Source organism: Cibotium barometz, chromosome 57 (genome assembly GCF_041138505.1).
Source record: "Cibotium barometz isolate CiBa-2024 chromosome 57, ASM4113850v1, whole genome shotgun sequence".
Taxonomy (NCBI): domain Eukaryota; kingdom Viridiplantae; phylum Streptophyta; class Polypodiopsida; order Cyatheales; family Cibotiaceae; genus Cibotium; species Cibotium barometz.
In genome coordinates this window covers 8,496,735-8,512,131 of record NC_141102.1, presented here as the reverse complement: position 1 = coordinate 8,512,131, position 15,397 = coordinate 8,496,735, and the positions used below count along the sequence as shown (strand labels likewise).

The 15,397-nt window shown below is 37.3% G+C and overlaps 1 protein-coding gene across 1 annotated transcript; it reads left to right on the top strand.

The window, feature by feature from the left end:
- The first annotated feature begins 12,547 nt into the window (after positions 1-12,547).
- Positions 12,548-15,162, top strand: LOC147606385 (rust resistance kinase Lr10-like). The gene is made up of 2 exons (XM_086791914.1): positions 12,548-13,604; positions 13,926-15,162. The coding sequence occupies exons 1-2, from the start codon at positions 12,800-12,802 to the stop codon at positions 15,086-15,088; spliced, it is 1,968 nt and encodes a 655-aa protein (XP_086648040.1). The 5' UTR covers positions 12,548-12,799; the 3' UTR covers positions 15,089-15,162.
- Positions 15,163-15,397: the final 235 nt, after the last annotated feature.

The window sequence follows — 15,397 nt, the reverse complement described above, 5'->3', positions numbered from 1 at the left end:
ATCCAACACAGTTGAATTTGCAAGCTCACTTTGCCCATCAATTTGGGAAAGTTAAGCTAACGAAAGGTCCAGATTACTGCCCATATTATTTGCTAAACGTGTCACAACGATGGTCCAAACTCCATCATTGCCTTGTTAAGTATGAGGCAAATCCATGATAAAGTCCATTGCAATACTTTCCCATGGTTGCGAGGGAATGACAATGGCTAAAGCAAACTTGGAGCCTTTTGCCTCTCAAACTTGACCTTTTGGCCATGTAATACATGCACTTGCATATGCCTCATTATCCTTACACATACCTGGCCAAAAGAAACAACGATCAATAATGTGTGTAGTAGGTATGAAACTCTATGTCCTACATACGGAGGAGCACGGCACTTATCCATGATATTTTGCCTCATGTTTGACACAACACATAGGCAGTTATCCTTCATGAGATACCCCTTTTTGATCACATAAGAGGCAAGTACATGTCCAACCACTAAATCAATCCTTATATGCTCAAAATCAACATCTGTATGGCATAGTTCATGCATGGAAGATAAGTCCTCATGTGAGGCAATCGACACTGTAGCCATATATGGCTTTTTGGACAATGTATCTACCACCACATTCTTCTTTCTTGGAGTTTGCATAATTTGAAAATGAAATAGAGACAAGAAGTTTGCATTCTCATATGCTTCTCCCCAAAATATTTGCTTGAGTGATAGCCCCAATGCAACTTCTTGATGCATCACACTTTGCACAGAAAGGTTTCTCTGCAAGTCTAGAATGACCAATGTGAGCCCACTCATAATGGCATCCTTGAGGCAAAAGAAAGCCTCTTTCTCATCAACTTTACATTTGTAGAATGCCTTGTTAGTGAGTTCATGTAAACGCTTATAATATGAGCATTAACCCAAAAAGCTTCGTACTTCATATACGGAAAGATAGCTCAGGCCAATTCTGAATGGCTTATATCTTTGTAGGATCCATCCTGATGCCATCATTATATAATGTGCCCCAAATAGTGAATCTCTGAGAGGAAAATTTTACTCTTCTTCGTATTGATGAAAGCTTGTGCTTGTAAAGCTCTTCAAACACTATAGACAAAAATGTTGGTAGTGTTCCTCCACATTCTTGGAGAATACCAAGGTATCATCGAAAAACACACATGAATTTTTGATGTTCATGAAAAATGTTATCCATCATTTTGTTAAACATGGCCAGGGTGTCCAAATGGAAAAACCAAAAAGTCATACAAAGAAAATGATGTCCTAAATACCGTTTTGTCTACACCTTGTGGTGCCACACGCACTTGGTGATTTCTACTCTCGATATTAATATGATTGAAACATGTAGACCCATCAAGTTTATCAAGGAATCAAGGATGTGTGGGATTAGAAACCAGTCCTTAATGGTAAGCTTGTTTAAAGCCTAGTAATCCATACACATACGAAAGGAACCATCCCTCTTCTGCACTAGCAAAACAGGTGAATAGTATGGCAAAGAGCTTGGCTGAACCAAACTCTAGTCCAATAATTTGGTCACCTATTTCATGATCTATTCTTGCTATGCTCCACTTACCCTACATGTGAGTCTATTTGGCAAGGAGCTACTCGGCACCAAATCAATGCAGTGGTCCTCGGGTCTCTCAGGAGGTAACTCTCTTTGCAATGCATCTGCAAAACAATCCTTGTATGCATCTAAAAATTTCAGCCTATTACTCCAAAGAGTGTCTACATTTGCTTCATCACATTTAACAATGTCACATACAAAAACCAAGTACGTAGAAACACTCGTCTTCATTGCTTTATTAATATGGACATGAGATACAACTGAGATGGAGTTTCCCTATTATATCTAGCATCAAGAACATGCATGTATCCCTTACGTAGAAAAGTAATCCTATTTGTTTTATAGTCCTTGCGTGGCACAATGCGGTGATGCCATGACTTTTCCCAGAAATACATCACATCCATGCAATGGTATAACCAAGAAATTCTCATGATCAAGGTACCCTGGATATGTATGCACAACTTCCCAATGATAAGGGTCACTTGCACTTGCATTCCCAAAAAAACAACCTCCGCCTCAATATGGGGTCACATGTCCCCTACATCTATGTTCAATGTGGATGCCATCTCCACAGAAATGAAGTTATATGTGGCACAATCATTAAACATAAAGAGTGCATGCTGATCCTTGAGCTGTCTACAAGCTTTGTAAACCATCCTCTCTTTGTCATCGTTTCTTGTATTCCCTTGTGCATCAGGAATGGCATGCACATTTACCTTTTGTTACTTCTCATTGTCCTTATTCTTGCATTTAGGACACTCACAAAACATGTGCTCTTGGCTGCCACATGAGAAGCGTTTACCCTCATATCATCCTACATCCATTCTCATCATTCCTACATTCATTCACATCCATTCTCATCATTTCTCAATTCATTCACATCCATTCAAATCCACATCACATCACATCCATTTAACTCAGGTTGAAAGTACATTTACTCTACTTTTGATACCGACAGAACTTTTCTAAGTCTCCACCAATTACTTGGCTTAAATAAAGGTAACTTTTTCTTAATTCCATTAAATCTAAATTTTTGTTCACTTTTTTTTTAAATCCTTGATCCTCTCAGGGATTCCAGATTCCTTTTCTAGGGAAACTAGGAATAAATCAGTTATACGTTCATTCAACTAAGCATGTTTTTTGTCTTTTTTTGGGAAGTCCTTTTTCCTGTTCAGAAAGTACTCCAAGATTCTATCTTCCAAGAATCTAGACGTATACTTCAAATTTCCAAAGGTTAAAAGAATTCAAAATTCCTTTTCTGATTAAGAATTATCCAAGTTTTCTCGATGAATATTTTCACATTCTTTCTCAAATTTCTCAAAATAAGATATACTCCATATTCTTCTTTTTGAATAAAAGATTCATGGGATTTACAAAATCAATTATACGCATATTTCTTCTTCAAGTATAAATACTAATCAAATTATTTAAATGAATCATTTCCATAATTCTCATAAATTGAATAATTCTAGAAAATTTGTGCATACCCTTCCTTTTTTTTTTGACAATTGAATGATGCTCAAAACTCCTCTTTTTACATAAAATTTATTTTGTATAAATTTATTCTCATAAAAATGATAATACTCAGAATTTCACTCTTGATAAATAAATAAAAATACTCATTTTTTTGAAATATACCAAAAATTTCTTTTTTAACATTTAAATGTTTGAATCTAGATTATCATGGGAATTCCTCTTTTTACATCTAAATTCTATGCATGAAAAATAAATTTATCAAAAATTCATCTTTTCTCTTAATTAAATAAATATGCATAAATTCTATAAAATTATTTTCCATAAAAATGACAAAAATCATTCTTTTAGCATAAGAATATCTATATCTAGAATATGATAGGAATTCCTCTTTTTGTATTATTTAAAATTATGCATAAAAATAAGAATTATCTCTTTTTTGGAAAATTTTGCCAGAGCTTCGCTAGCAATTACTAGAAATGTTCAATTTTCTAAATTGAATTGAAAACTTATAATGAAAATATGATAGAAACTCCTCTTTTAAACTAAAACTGAATTATGCATACATAGCATAATTATAATCATAATTATGATTAATTCTCTAGATTAAACTAAAATAACCATTCCTTCTTTCTAAAAAGGTTAGCATAACTCTTTTCCAATTGAGGATGAGTTAATACGATTTTTCCATATCCTAAACAAGTTTAAAAGAATTAATCATCCTTTTTTCTAGATTAAAAATCATGAAAATAACTAATCTCTTTCTCTAGCTTGTCAAGCTTAGAGTTTGGCTTAAGATAAAGAGATTATGAATAAGAATCATCCTTCTACCAAGGATCTAGCCATAAGAATGACTAATCTTTTCAAAGAGAGATTTTCTTAAAGAAAATATTAAGATTAAGTATAAAAATTAACATTAATCTAAATAGACATTATGAATCTATGGAAAGCTTGATTTGAAGAAAAGCCATTGATTGGAAAGCTTCCCAAGCTTTAGAGGGGTTGGGAAGAAGAAAACCATTGAGAAAATTGAAAGAAAACCATTAAAATAGGTTTACCTTTGATTTGGGCTTGTTTCTTTGGCTAGAAGTGAAGCCCCCAAAGTAAGTCTTTGGCCACCAAGAGAGGGAGAGTAATCTCCAAGAGAGGATGGAGGAGAGAGAAGCTCCAAAGCTCTCAAGAGAAGAGCCAAATTAGAGGGATAATAGAAATATGCTAATTTAGAGATAATATTGGCATGGTATTGCTCCCATATGAAAATACAAAGGAATGATGGTCTATTTATAGGTGAGGGAGGCCACTAACCAAGTCCAACTGGGTTCTCGAGCCTTCCAACTTCAGTTTGACCCAATTCGGACAAGATTTGGATCAGTTTGGCTCCCTTTTTTATCCAGTTTGCACCAGGAGAGAGAAGAAATGAAATATCTTGATTTTTTGAATTAAAAAATCCAAACAATGATGATGAAGAAGGCGCCTAGATCAAGTGGGTTTCCCACCTTACTGAGGTATCAAAAATGCATCATTTCACCTAAATATCTCATTTTTTTACTAATATACCTTAGTTTTTAACTAATAAACCTTGTACTCAGTCCACTCTTCATCTTATGTGAGCATTTTGCTCATTTTTGGGCTATTTTCTTTTATTCATTGTATTTATCTCATCCCAACACTTGGATTCATCCTATTGGCCCTCTGGAATCTTATTTGGACCTTAATCCAAAAATTTCTGAAAATGTGGACCCTTAGGCTAAGGTCCCTTATACACATATTCAATTAATTCCTAATGCACATTGGAAAGTTCATTTTGAACTTATGTTTCAGGGAAATTCATCTTAGACATTAGGAGAATTTTTGTATCCAAAAATATCTCAATTTTGAATTATCTCTCTCTAGGCCAAAACAGGGTAAAACAAGATCTTTTTCCATTTCTGAGGGGGGAATGATTACAAGAGATAGAAAGGGAGGTTCTTACACCTTTACATCTCAAAATATGGAGGGATGAATCTCACATAAATAATACTCAAAATGCATCTTAAAATAATAATAATAAATAATAGGCACACAACTTAAAATAATACTAAGGATATAATCATGAATCTTCGCACGAACAAACTTCGAAGATGAAAAGATAGTGGTAGTTAATGATAGACAATCTCTAAGTTTTTCCCAAATCTAGCTCTAAGTTTCCCCCCAAATCTAGCTCTAATCTTCTTCATCTCCAAGATAGTGGTACTTTTTTTCCCTAAGTTTTTCCCAAATTTAGCTCTCATCTTCTTCGTCTCTGTCTCTTCTGCTGCACGAAATGGAAACCTCTAGGAAGCCTTGTACTAGCATTTCAGTTGTTACTTAATTGGGAGCTGGGTACTTTTACAGAGGAAGAGGAGAAATGCTAATGAATTTGTGGAGCCAGATAAGGGAAGGGTTAAAGAGTTCAAGGTCTGTGAATCTAGCAAGTGTGTGATAGAGGTACTAATATAACATGTTTTTCAGCATGTAAACTTGAGGGTGAAAAAAAAATCATCTGTTCTTCCATGATATCATCCCAACTGTGAGTAATATCTCACTCAGAGCTTCTTTACGTTATTTCTTTAATTGTTGTTTTAAAAGTGTAATATTTTGGTATTATGCACATATTTACTCTATTCAATAGGATAGACTGGCAACTAGTGGAGAGTATAAGTGGGATTTTTTATGCTTTCCATGCATATATAGGAGAATAAATTTACAAAGGAAGAACTCATAGAGATCTTGTAGAACATGGCATATTTTTCTATGATATGCAATACTTTGAATCGAACATGTTTTATGGATGGGGTCGTTTAACTCCATTACCTCTCCCATCATTTGAAAGCAAAGATTAGCCATTGCCAACTGTGCAAACTAGTGAAAGTTACAGGATCAGGTTGTATCAAGATATACAAAAGTCTCTTAAGACATCTATTGCAACAAAGAATGTCAGGCTGACTATTTTTATGCCTATTGGAGTATTTGTTGGCTTTTTCTTTGATTTCAACAATGTTTATTTGTTGCTAGTAAAATAAGGCATTAGACTTTTTGGGTGATGATCGGAACATGAGAAAAACAGAAGGCATCTAATCTGTTTTGGAGAAGAAGTCAATAATTTGCAAGTACATTATTAGCTCTCAAAACTTCATTACAACTTTTCACTACACCAGATATCATCATGTTAATGGCAACCTTGTTCCATTACATCAAGATTTGGAGTTTAATCCCAAGAATGCGCCATTAGTAATGGAGATATATTTGGAAGGGAAATTGCTTACAATGCTGAACACAGTATCTAAAACATCTCTTTCTCAAATTAGAGAAGACCTTACATATGAGGAAATTTAACAATTGCCAAAAGATTATGTGTTTACAATGGATAATATGAAGTTAAACCATTTAACATTTACATTCACGATTTAGTATGTTGTACACAACATTTTGTAAGATACCACTAATACCATTCTTTTACAGGTGCCAAGACGACAAGAGAAAATGACTTTTTGCAAAGACTCTGTCTCTCATACTATTCACTTGATTAGTCATTGAATGATGACAATCAAAGCATTGTAACTCCAAAAGAAATTTGATATATGAAAGATTTTCTTCTTACAAAATAGTGTTGAGTCTCTTACAAAATTAATGTTCATGTTACAACTGTAATAAAGTATTTAAGGTTGCGATGGATGCTGTTGTGATGATGAGGATGTGGCATTACGTGGTGGATGGTGAGATACTTGATGATGGCGAGAAGATGATTGTGAGGAATGGCAACGAAGTGTAGATTGTGTCTGTGAGATTGAAAACGTGAATGTGACTGGGGTGGCCTTTGATGAAGGCTCTCTTGTGCTCTTTCCATGTCTGCCCACAATCTTTCATGTACTTCCCTCTGGGCCTCTATCTCGACCTCTCTCCTAGATGCTACCTATTCCTCCACCTCTCGTGTTAACTTGTCATATTCTTTGATAGCTTGTTGGTGTTGTTCAACTTCCCTTTGGTACTGCAGCTCTAGCTGATGCTCTTGCTCTTTGGCTTCCCTTGCAAATTCATCTGCCCGTCTGATCTCTTCTTCTACACGATCATGGACAGCAACAATGATTTTTTGTATAGCTGTAGTCCTAAATTGTTTTACGTCCAACATATTATAATTATGCAAATGAAGTTCCTGTACACAAAGGGAAATGTTTTGTCTGAAACCTCATAACTACGTTAGATGATGGAGATGTATGTTATAAAAATCACTTGCATTAGGAATATGAAAAATCCTTTTTAACAAAAGAAATGCATTAAAGCTCGTCCTTCATCCACAACTAACATCACCAGGCTAAACTGGCACCCTTATCGTTTGATTTTTCATGTTTTGAACAAGATTTGGCTCCAACAGTAGATGTTTTAATACACTTGCAAACTTTCGAGAACATTTGAGAGGTCAAAAAACCAAGCATTAGTTTATCCTACTTAAATCTATATACTCCTGGAAGAGGCAAATGTCAATAGAATTTTCTCTCTAATGCAACCATGATATCCTTGAAAACAGAGTTTGCAAAATAACATGTATTTTGGCTAATATCATAAAGAAGCCAACTCCAATGGTTGCTGAAAAAAGAAACACGACATGTGTTATAAAAAAAAACACATACAAATTACATAATATATGTCAATCTATAACTTAACATGAGAGTCAGTCTTCGTGTGATAAGCCATGATAATTATTCTTGCCAAATCATGGTTGACAGTTTGGAAATAGCCCATGAGATCCAAAAATGATGTCTGGTTATTTTGCAAGGGGGCCGATATGAGGGGATTAATGACATAGGTACAATTTTGTACCTCTTCTGTAAAAGTGATAAAACATACCTAAAGGCAACAATGAATAAAAAATAAAATTAGAATTTGTGAAAAATTAGTCCATTGGTACTTACAACACAATCATGCATCATACCATAGTGTCGTTGTTGATGAGTAGAACTTTGTATGTAACTTCCATGGACCCACAACACCGCATAACACACAAATCCTCTAAATCGATGCTGGTAACAACTTGTGTGTGTCCCAAATTTTAAACGCCACTCTCATTGGCGTAGCTCTCTATAGATCATTTAATTCTCTGGAGTTCTCTGCTTCATGGCGTTAATTTCAATCCGTCTCTTATAAGCTTCTCGGGTTGCATCAAAATCTGTAAGATCTTCATTAACATTTTCACCTTCACTGGCATCTCCCTCCGGTTGTGGTGGCTATGCGGCATCTACCTTTGGTTATGGTTGTGGTTGTGCGGCATCTTGTTGGGCGGGTGTTATCCTTATGCTCTTCTCCTTGTCTGAGATCAAGTGTCCCTGTCATGAGCAACTTTGGTGTTCTCAACTGGCCTTGCACGAGGATGGAGAGGCAGGGTTGTCAAGATCTCCCACATATGATGATTGCCTAACAAAAACAAGTACTAATATCCGATCAAATATGTACCTCAATGTTTGGACTGTGTTAAAATCCCTCCGCATTATTGTAAGCCTGTGGACATAGGTAGGGAGGAAGTATGAATCTTCAAAAAATTCAATCAACTAGTCTTTAGTAATTTCTTGGAGACATAAAATTGCAGATGCTTGTCATTCAGCGCATGCCAATACTCCACTGTTCACAAATATCACGAACAAGCCTCAAATGGGAGCTTGGCTATTGCAGGCTGCATATGACGCTTTATGTGTTGTAGCTCTTGCAAAACTTTAGTGTGGGCTTGATAACTTCTCCTCCTAGCTTGCACTTGTGCAACGACTCCATAGTTTGATCACTTGTACCTTGCCTTTGAGCAGTTTTCTTGGTACATGCCATGTTTTAGCTTAACTCAGTTAGAATGACAATGGAAAACGTTGCTCATAGTCAGTACCAAGCGATAACGGACTAGCCAGATGTCCCCAAGCAACGTATTGCTAGGGACTGACCCCCGCTAACAAGATCTTATTGGGGGTCCGCGTATACATGACCCTAAGGGGGTCAATTCTAAGCGATATGGGGCCAGCAAGATGCCAACGAGCCTCTTATCGCTTGGTAATGACCCCGTGAGCAACATGACCCTAAGGGGGGCAGTACCAAGCAATATGGGGCCAACAAGATGCCAACGAGCCTCTTATCGCTTGGTACTGACCCGATGAGCAACATGACGCTAAGGGGGGTCAGTACCAAGCGATATGGGGGCAGCAAGATTGGCTAACAAAAACAAGTACTAATGTCCGATCAAATCTGTACCTTAATGTTTGGATTGTGTTAAAATCTCTCCGCATTATTGTAAGCCTATGGGCATGGGCAGGGAGGAAGTATGAATCTTCAAAAAATTCAATCAACTAGTCTTCATCAGTAATTTCCTGGAGACACAAAATTGCAGATGCTTGCTAGTGCATGCCAATACTCCACTGTTCACAAATATCACAATATGTTTGTGTGTCTAGTTTTTTGTGTAATTGAAAGAAAATCATAAATAATGTATTTATTTATCAACCTTATTGTATTTTGAGTATGTCTATTTTATGATCTAGCAGATTTGATGTCCATAATACATAGTCATGTTGAATTTTTCTACTTAAATTCAATAACAAAGAAATAATCTTAAGAATGACCTTTATCATGTCTAAACAAGAAAAAAAGATACCATGGCATGTGAAGGGCAAAGGGGGCTTTTAAAGTAGGTAGGTATTTAATAATGCATCCTCATTTATGAATCTCACACGTATCTTAAGTCTCATATTCAATGATTTTTTAAACACTCTGAGAGAGGACTTCATATTGTCTTTTGCATATGATAATGTTATAAAATATGTTGGGTGGTGGCAACTTTGATGCATCATTGTATATATTATTTTATTCAAATTATATTTGTAAATAGGTGATGTTCTTAAATTTTAAAAATCTTTCAAACCCAAGCTTAGATTGAAGTCCTCTATACTGTTATGTATAACTATAGCCTTAACTTTTGATTAATATTATTACAATTTTCCTTTCAGAAATCTTACCTAATTGAATCTAATATTTTTTTCTATAATATCTTTAAGTGTCTTATAAAACAAGTTTGGTATGTTTGTTACAAAAACATGGATTTTGTGAAGTGATGTTTATTTGTTGATAATGGAATTTGTTTACTAAAAACAAAGTTATACATTGTATCTTTCACTATGAAAATCTTCAAAGATATTTAAGGGGTTACTTTCCTCACAAGGTGCAACCATATTATATTGGATTTCCTAGTCTATTGCTTATTTTGAAGATGATATATTATGCAACAGTGTGTTAGTTTCTATTGGATCTTTTGTCACTATAAAGATGTAAAATCATGCAACAGTGTTGGATCTTTTATCACTTGAGTTTCGCTTTATAAAGATTTTAAATCCCAAAGCTTAGCACACTTGATGTGGTAGACTTGCCCATGGCTCTTATGCGAGCATGGTGATAGTGTGTGTATGCATGTGTGATAAAAAAGGTTATGTTTGTGCATGTAAAAAGAGAGAAAGGTTTGTTTTTTGTTGTTTCTTTTTCATTAAAAGGTGAAGGCCATTGGAAAATTTGGGAATAGTTTATCAATGGGTGTAGTTACATATATTAGGTTTATTTTTGTTGTTTATTTTACATTGAAAGGTTAAGACCATTGAAAACTTTGGGAATACCTTATCAATGGGTGTACTTACATATATTAGGATGAATTATTCCAATTCTATTTTTATTTTTTATTTTTTGTTCCATTGAAAAAAACTCTAAAGTCCATAAAAATTATGTTTAATACTTCCATTAGATTGTAAATTTGAGTGCATACATGCCAATCTATTTATTACAACCCAAAAACCTAGCTTGGAAACTCAATTTTGCATAAAAAATCACACAAATAAAAAAATTACGATTGTATGAGAAAAAGAAATAAATGTGTACGAATACCATTTCAACGGCACTGAATTAAATGGGCATACTTCCTAGGAAAATAAGATTTTTTTCACTAGAGCTCTTCTCTCCAAGTAACAAGCAACATCTTTTCAGAGCTCAATTATTGTCTTTTTTATTTGTAAGATTTCTAACATTTTGTATCAAGAAAAAATATGACTAGAGTATGATCTTTGTACAAGGTGGGCCAAGTAATGTGGAAGGTACATAAAGGCAAACATCATGTATTAGTACACATGCTTGATTTTTGATGGTTTGCCATGCTCATTTTTGGGCATTTCATTGGTAAAATACATCTAGATTTTTTTTTGGGTTGTTAAAAAACACACTAAATGATGAGAGAATATCCATAGTTGTCGACATCCCATCATTTTGACAGGCAGCCTTGCTTGTTAGAAATCAACCTTGGTAGTGAACTTTGAAATTGAGATAAATTTTTAAATATAAGATTCTATTATGGTTATACCATATTAGCATGCATGGCTCTTTAACCCATCATGTTTTCCATTAGCTTCTTTAAATATATTAATTATGAAAGTCAAATGTAAGCTAATGGATGTTGAAAGAAGACTTTGTAGGGCACTTTGTTCATTTATAGATTGGAATGGTAAAAATATAAAAAACAAAATAGTCTCCTCAGAAACCCTTTCCCCAAGGAATAGATAGTTGACATTTGAGGGTTTTAGTGGAGGAGCAAGGGCTATGTTATGGTTATACCATATTAACATGCATGGCTCTTTGACCGATCATGTTTTCCATTAGCTTCTTTGAATATATTGATTATGAAAGTCTAATGTGAGCGAAGCCAATGGATGATGAAAGAAGACTTTGTAGGGCACTTTGTTTATTTATAGATTAGAATGGTAAAAATGTAAAAAACAAAATATTCTCCTCAGAAACCCTTTCCCAAGGAATAGATGGTTGACATTGAGGGTTTTAGTGGAGGAGCAAGGGCTATGTTTTCCGCAACCACACACTCTTCGTGATTTGGTGCTTGTTGGGAGGACGGACCATCAAAAGTGAGGTTGATTTTTTAATGTTGGAGTAGTATCTATTATGCCTCAAATTGCCAAACACGTCACTGAGCCGTAAAAAAGGCCAAAACCGTAAAAATGTCAAGCTTGCCAAGAAAAACCGAAAACGAGACCAATTGAGAATGAAAATGCCGTCTTGCGATAATATTTACAAGTGATGGGTAAGACTCATAAGGATCAGTGGCTCAGGATATCTTGCTCACAAGCAAGCCCTATGTATCAAAACGTGATTTTGACGTGGAAGAGGTTGGGCAAGCCACATTACTCCCACACTCCAAGGGTCTCCCATATAGATGCATAATATTCGGTAGGGGGGATGGGATAGTTTTCCAAAGGCCTAGCTACTTCCCACAATATTCTTGAGAATCCACATATATTCTCTCGAGAATATAATGTTGAAAAGGTTTTTCGTGAAGTTGAACAAGTTCTAGGCTAAGGAGAACCGTGGGGCGGGGGTGACATCACACATGAGAGACAGGCTCATATGCAAAGAGACTCTCCAAAACAAAGTTTATGGGCTAATTTGGAGTCTTATGTTTGACCTTTGAACGTTCAAGAAGACTTTTTGGTGGTAGGGGTGTACACCATGGTGATGGCTATGGGTGGACGATTTCTGTGTTAGGGAGGGGTGTGCTGTTTGACTGGATGCTCACGAAACCTATTCAGAGGAGCAGGATGCTGCATCTGCTTCTCTTCATCAAGAAGAAGAAGAAGAAGAAGAAGAAGAAGAAGAGAAAGAGGAACACAACCTGTGAGAGAGAAGCACCCACCAGCTTCATTCACACGCTGTTTTTCTTCTTACCCTCCTCATTATCATGGTCTTCTTGGCCATCATTTTGATGATGGCTCCCATGGCTGCATGCTTGACCTGCCCATCATCATGTTCCCCTTCAATCTCTCCTGTGCCCTTCCCTTTCGGCGCTGCCCCTGGCTGTGGCGCTCCTGGCTTCCAGATCTCTAACTGCTCAATAAGCCCTCAATGGGACCTCCAATTGGCCGGCACCTCCTACATCTACTATATCAGAAGCATAAGTCCTAACCCTAATTCCAGCAGCCCTAGCCCTAACCCTAACTATGGCTATGGTGGCTCCATCATCCTCTCCCTCTCCCCTTCCCCTCCCCCCCCCTTCTGCCAAATCAACGACCCTGTGCACCCCTACAATGCCTTCTCCAGCCTCAACCTTTATGCTTTCCAAGCAGCAAACCTCTCCTTCTACCAAGACCGCTACCTCTTCTTCAACTGCACCTCCTCCACCCCATCCCCTTCCTCTGGTGTCTTGATCCCCTCCTCCCCCTCCTGCACCAAGTTTCTCAACCAATGCAACCTTCATACCTCTAGCTCCTGCTTGGAATACACCCCTGACAGAGAGCTCTATTTGGGCTCCCTCCTGACTGCCTACAATTGCACTTCCTTCAGAAGATTTATGATTGCCCAAGAGGATGACCCCACATCCACATGGGTCACTGGAACCCAATTTGTATGGGGCTTAGTCAATGATGCTGCCAGCTGCAGCAGTTGTGAGAGCTCAGGCGGCACCTGCGGCTACGACACCCAAGACAACAACTTTCTTTGCTACTGTGGCAACAAAACATCCCAGACTGATTGCAGCCAGAAATCAGGTAAGTTAATATCTTTGAAATGCAATTTTATATCTGGTCAGTCCTTATAATTATGGTGAGCCATATATGTGCTATAGAGTTTGAACATGTGTGATCCCATATGTTGCACTTGTGATCGCCTATAGTGAGCGGTGTGTGTCACTATAGCATTGAAACATGTGTAATCCCATAGATCAAACATGTGTCACTATAGCATTGACACATGTGTAATCCCATAGATCAAACATGTGACATGTATGATTCCATGATGTGAAAGATCAACCGTACAGTACAATCTATGAAGTTTGTTGCCTTGGTTGACTTGTATCTTTGCACACACAGGCAGGAATACATCCAATGGGATTGTGGCAGGTGCCGTGTCCGGTGCTGTGGCTCTTTTCCTGATCTTAGCAAGCATTGCATTCTACTACCGTCACAAATACTGTTACTGGAGGGTGTTCCGACATCACAAGCATCTCAAACTGGATGGCATAAATCAGGCTCCTATTGAATTCCCCTATAGTGCTTTGGCAGCTGCAACAAAGTCCTTCAGCACAAAAATTGGGCAGGGAGCTTTTGGGAAGGTTTATAAAGGCCTGCTTCCAGATGGCAATGAGGTTGCTGTGAAGGTCCTGGACCCTTCAATGTCCCATACTGATGAACAATTTTTAAATGAAGTGGCCACCATAGGTAACATTCATCACGTGAATGTGGCAAGGTTGTTCGGTTTCTGCTTCAGAAGGTCCAAGAGGATTTTGGTGTATGAGTATGTAAGCAATGGCTCACTGGACAAATATCTCTTCTCAACTGGGCAATCATCAGGCGTAGCCATTTTGAACTGGAAGCAACGATACAACATAGCTCTGGGTATAGCCCGAGGGTTATGTTACATGCACGAAGAGTGCCGAAATTGCATCATCCATTGTGATATTAAGCCACAAAACATCCTGCTGGATGTTGCATTCTGCCCCAAAATATCAGACTTTGGCTTGGCGAAGCTCTTGACAAGGGAAGAGAGCAGGATCTTGACACAAGCTAGGGGTACACCAGGTTACGTTGCCCCAGAGTTTTGGTCTTTAGGAAGTGGCCCCTTAACAGCAAAGTTTGACGTGTATAGTTATGGCATGGTACTGTTCGAGATTATCCGAGGAAGGAGAAGCTTTCACCAGCTTGACCCATTTTCTCAAGAAGAACCAGAGGAGGAAACAGATGAAGGGATCGCTGTGTCTGTTGATAAGAGGATAGTGCATGATGCTGATCTTGAGCAAGCACGGACTTGCACACTAGTGGCTCTTTGGTGCATCCAAGAGGACCCTTCTCTGAGACCAACAATGAGTAGAGTGGTGCAATTCCTTCAAGGGACAGCTCCGGTTCCCAACAATCCTCCAAGGCCTTTCAGAAAGATGGTAAGACATGAGGAATCCAGCCAGAACACTGGGGATTTTACAGAATCTCTTTTGAGGACATCAGGAGGATTTGTAAGTCTTAGCTTGTCTGAAGGTTGATTCAGCTTGTGAATATCTGCCTTTGTAGCTCCTTTATTTAGTTTTCTGTTTTTTGAAGAGAGTTTTGTAAATAATGGACATAGGACTTGTTCCGCACTGAACAGGAGCATAACACAAAGCTTCAGTTTAACTTTCCTTGGTTTAGCCCCCCCACTTTTGGCAACACATACACTAAAGAAAGCATGCTTGCCAAGATGCACGTTCCATCCGCTTCTTCAACCTCTTCAACACCCTCTTGGCAGAATTCCCTACTCGGCACCACTATCATGAAAGAGCCCAAGGCCTCGCCTTCAACATCAACAAAGGCCC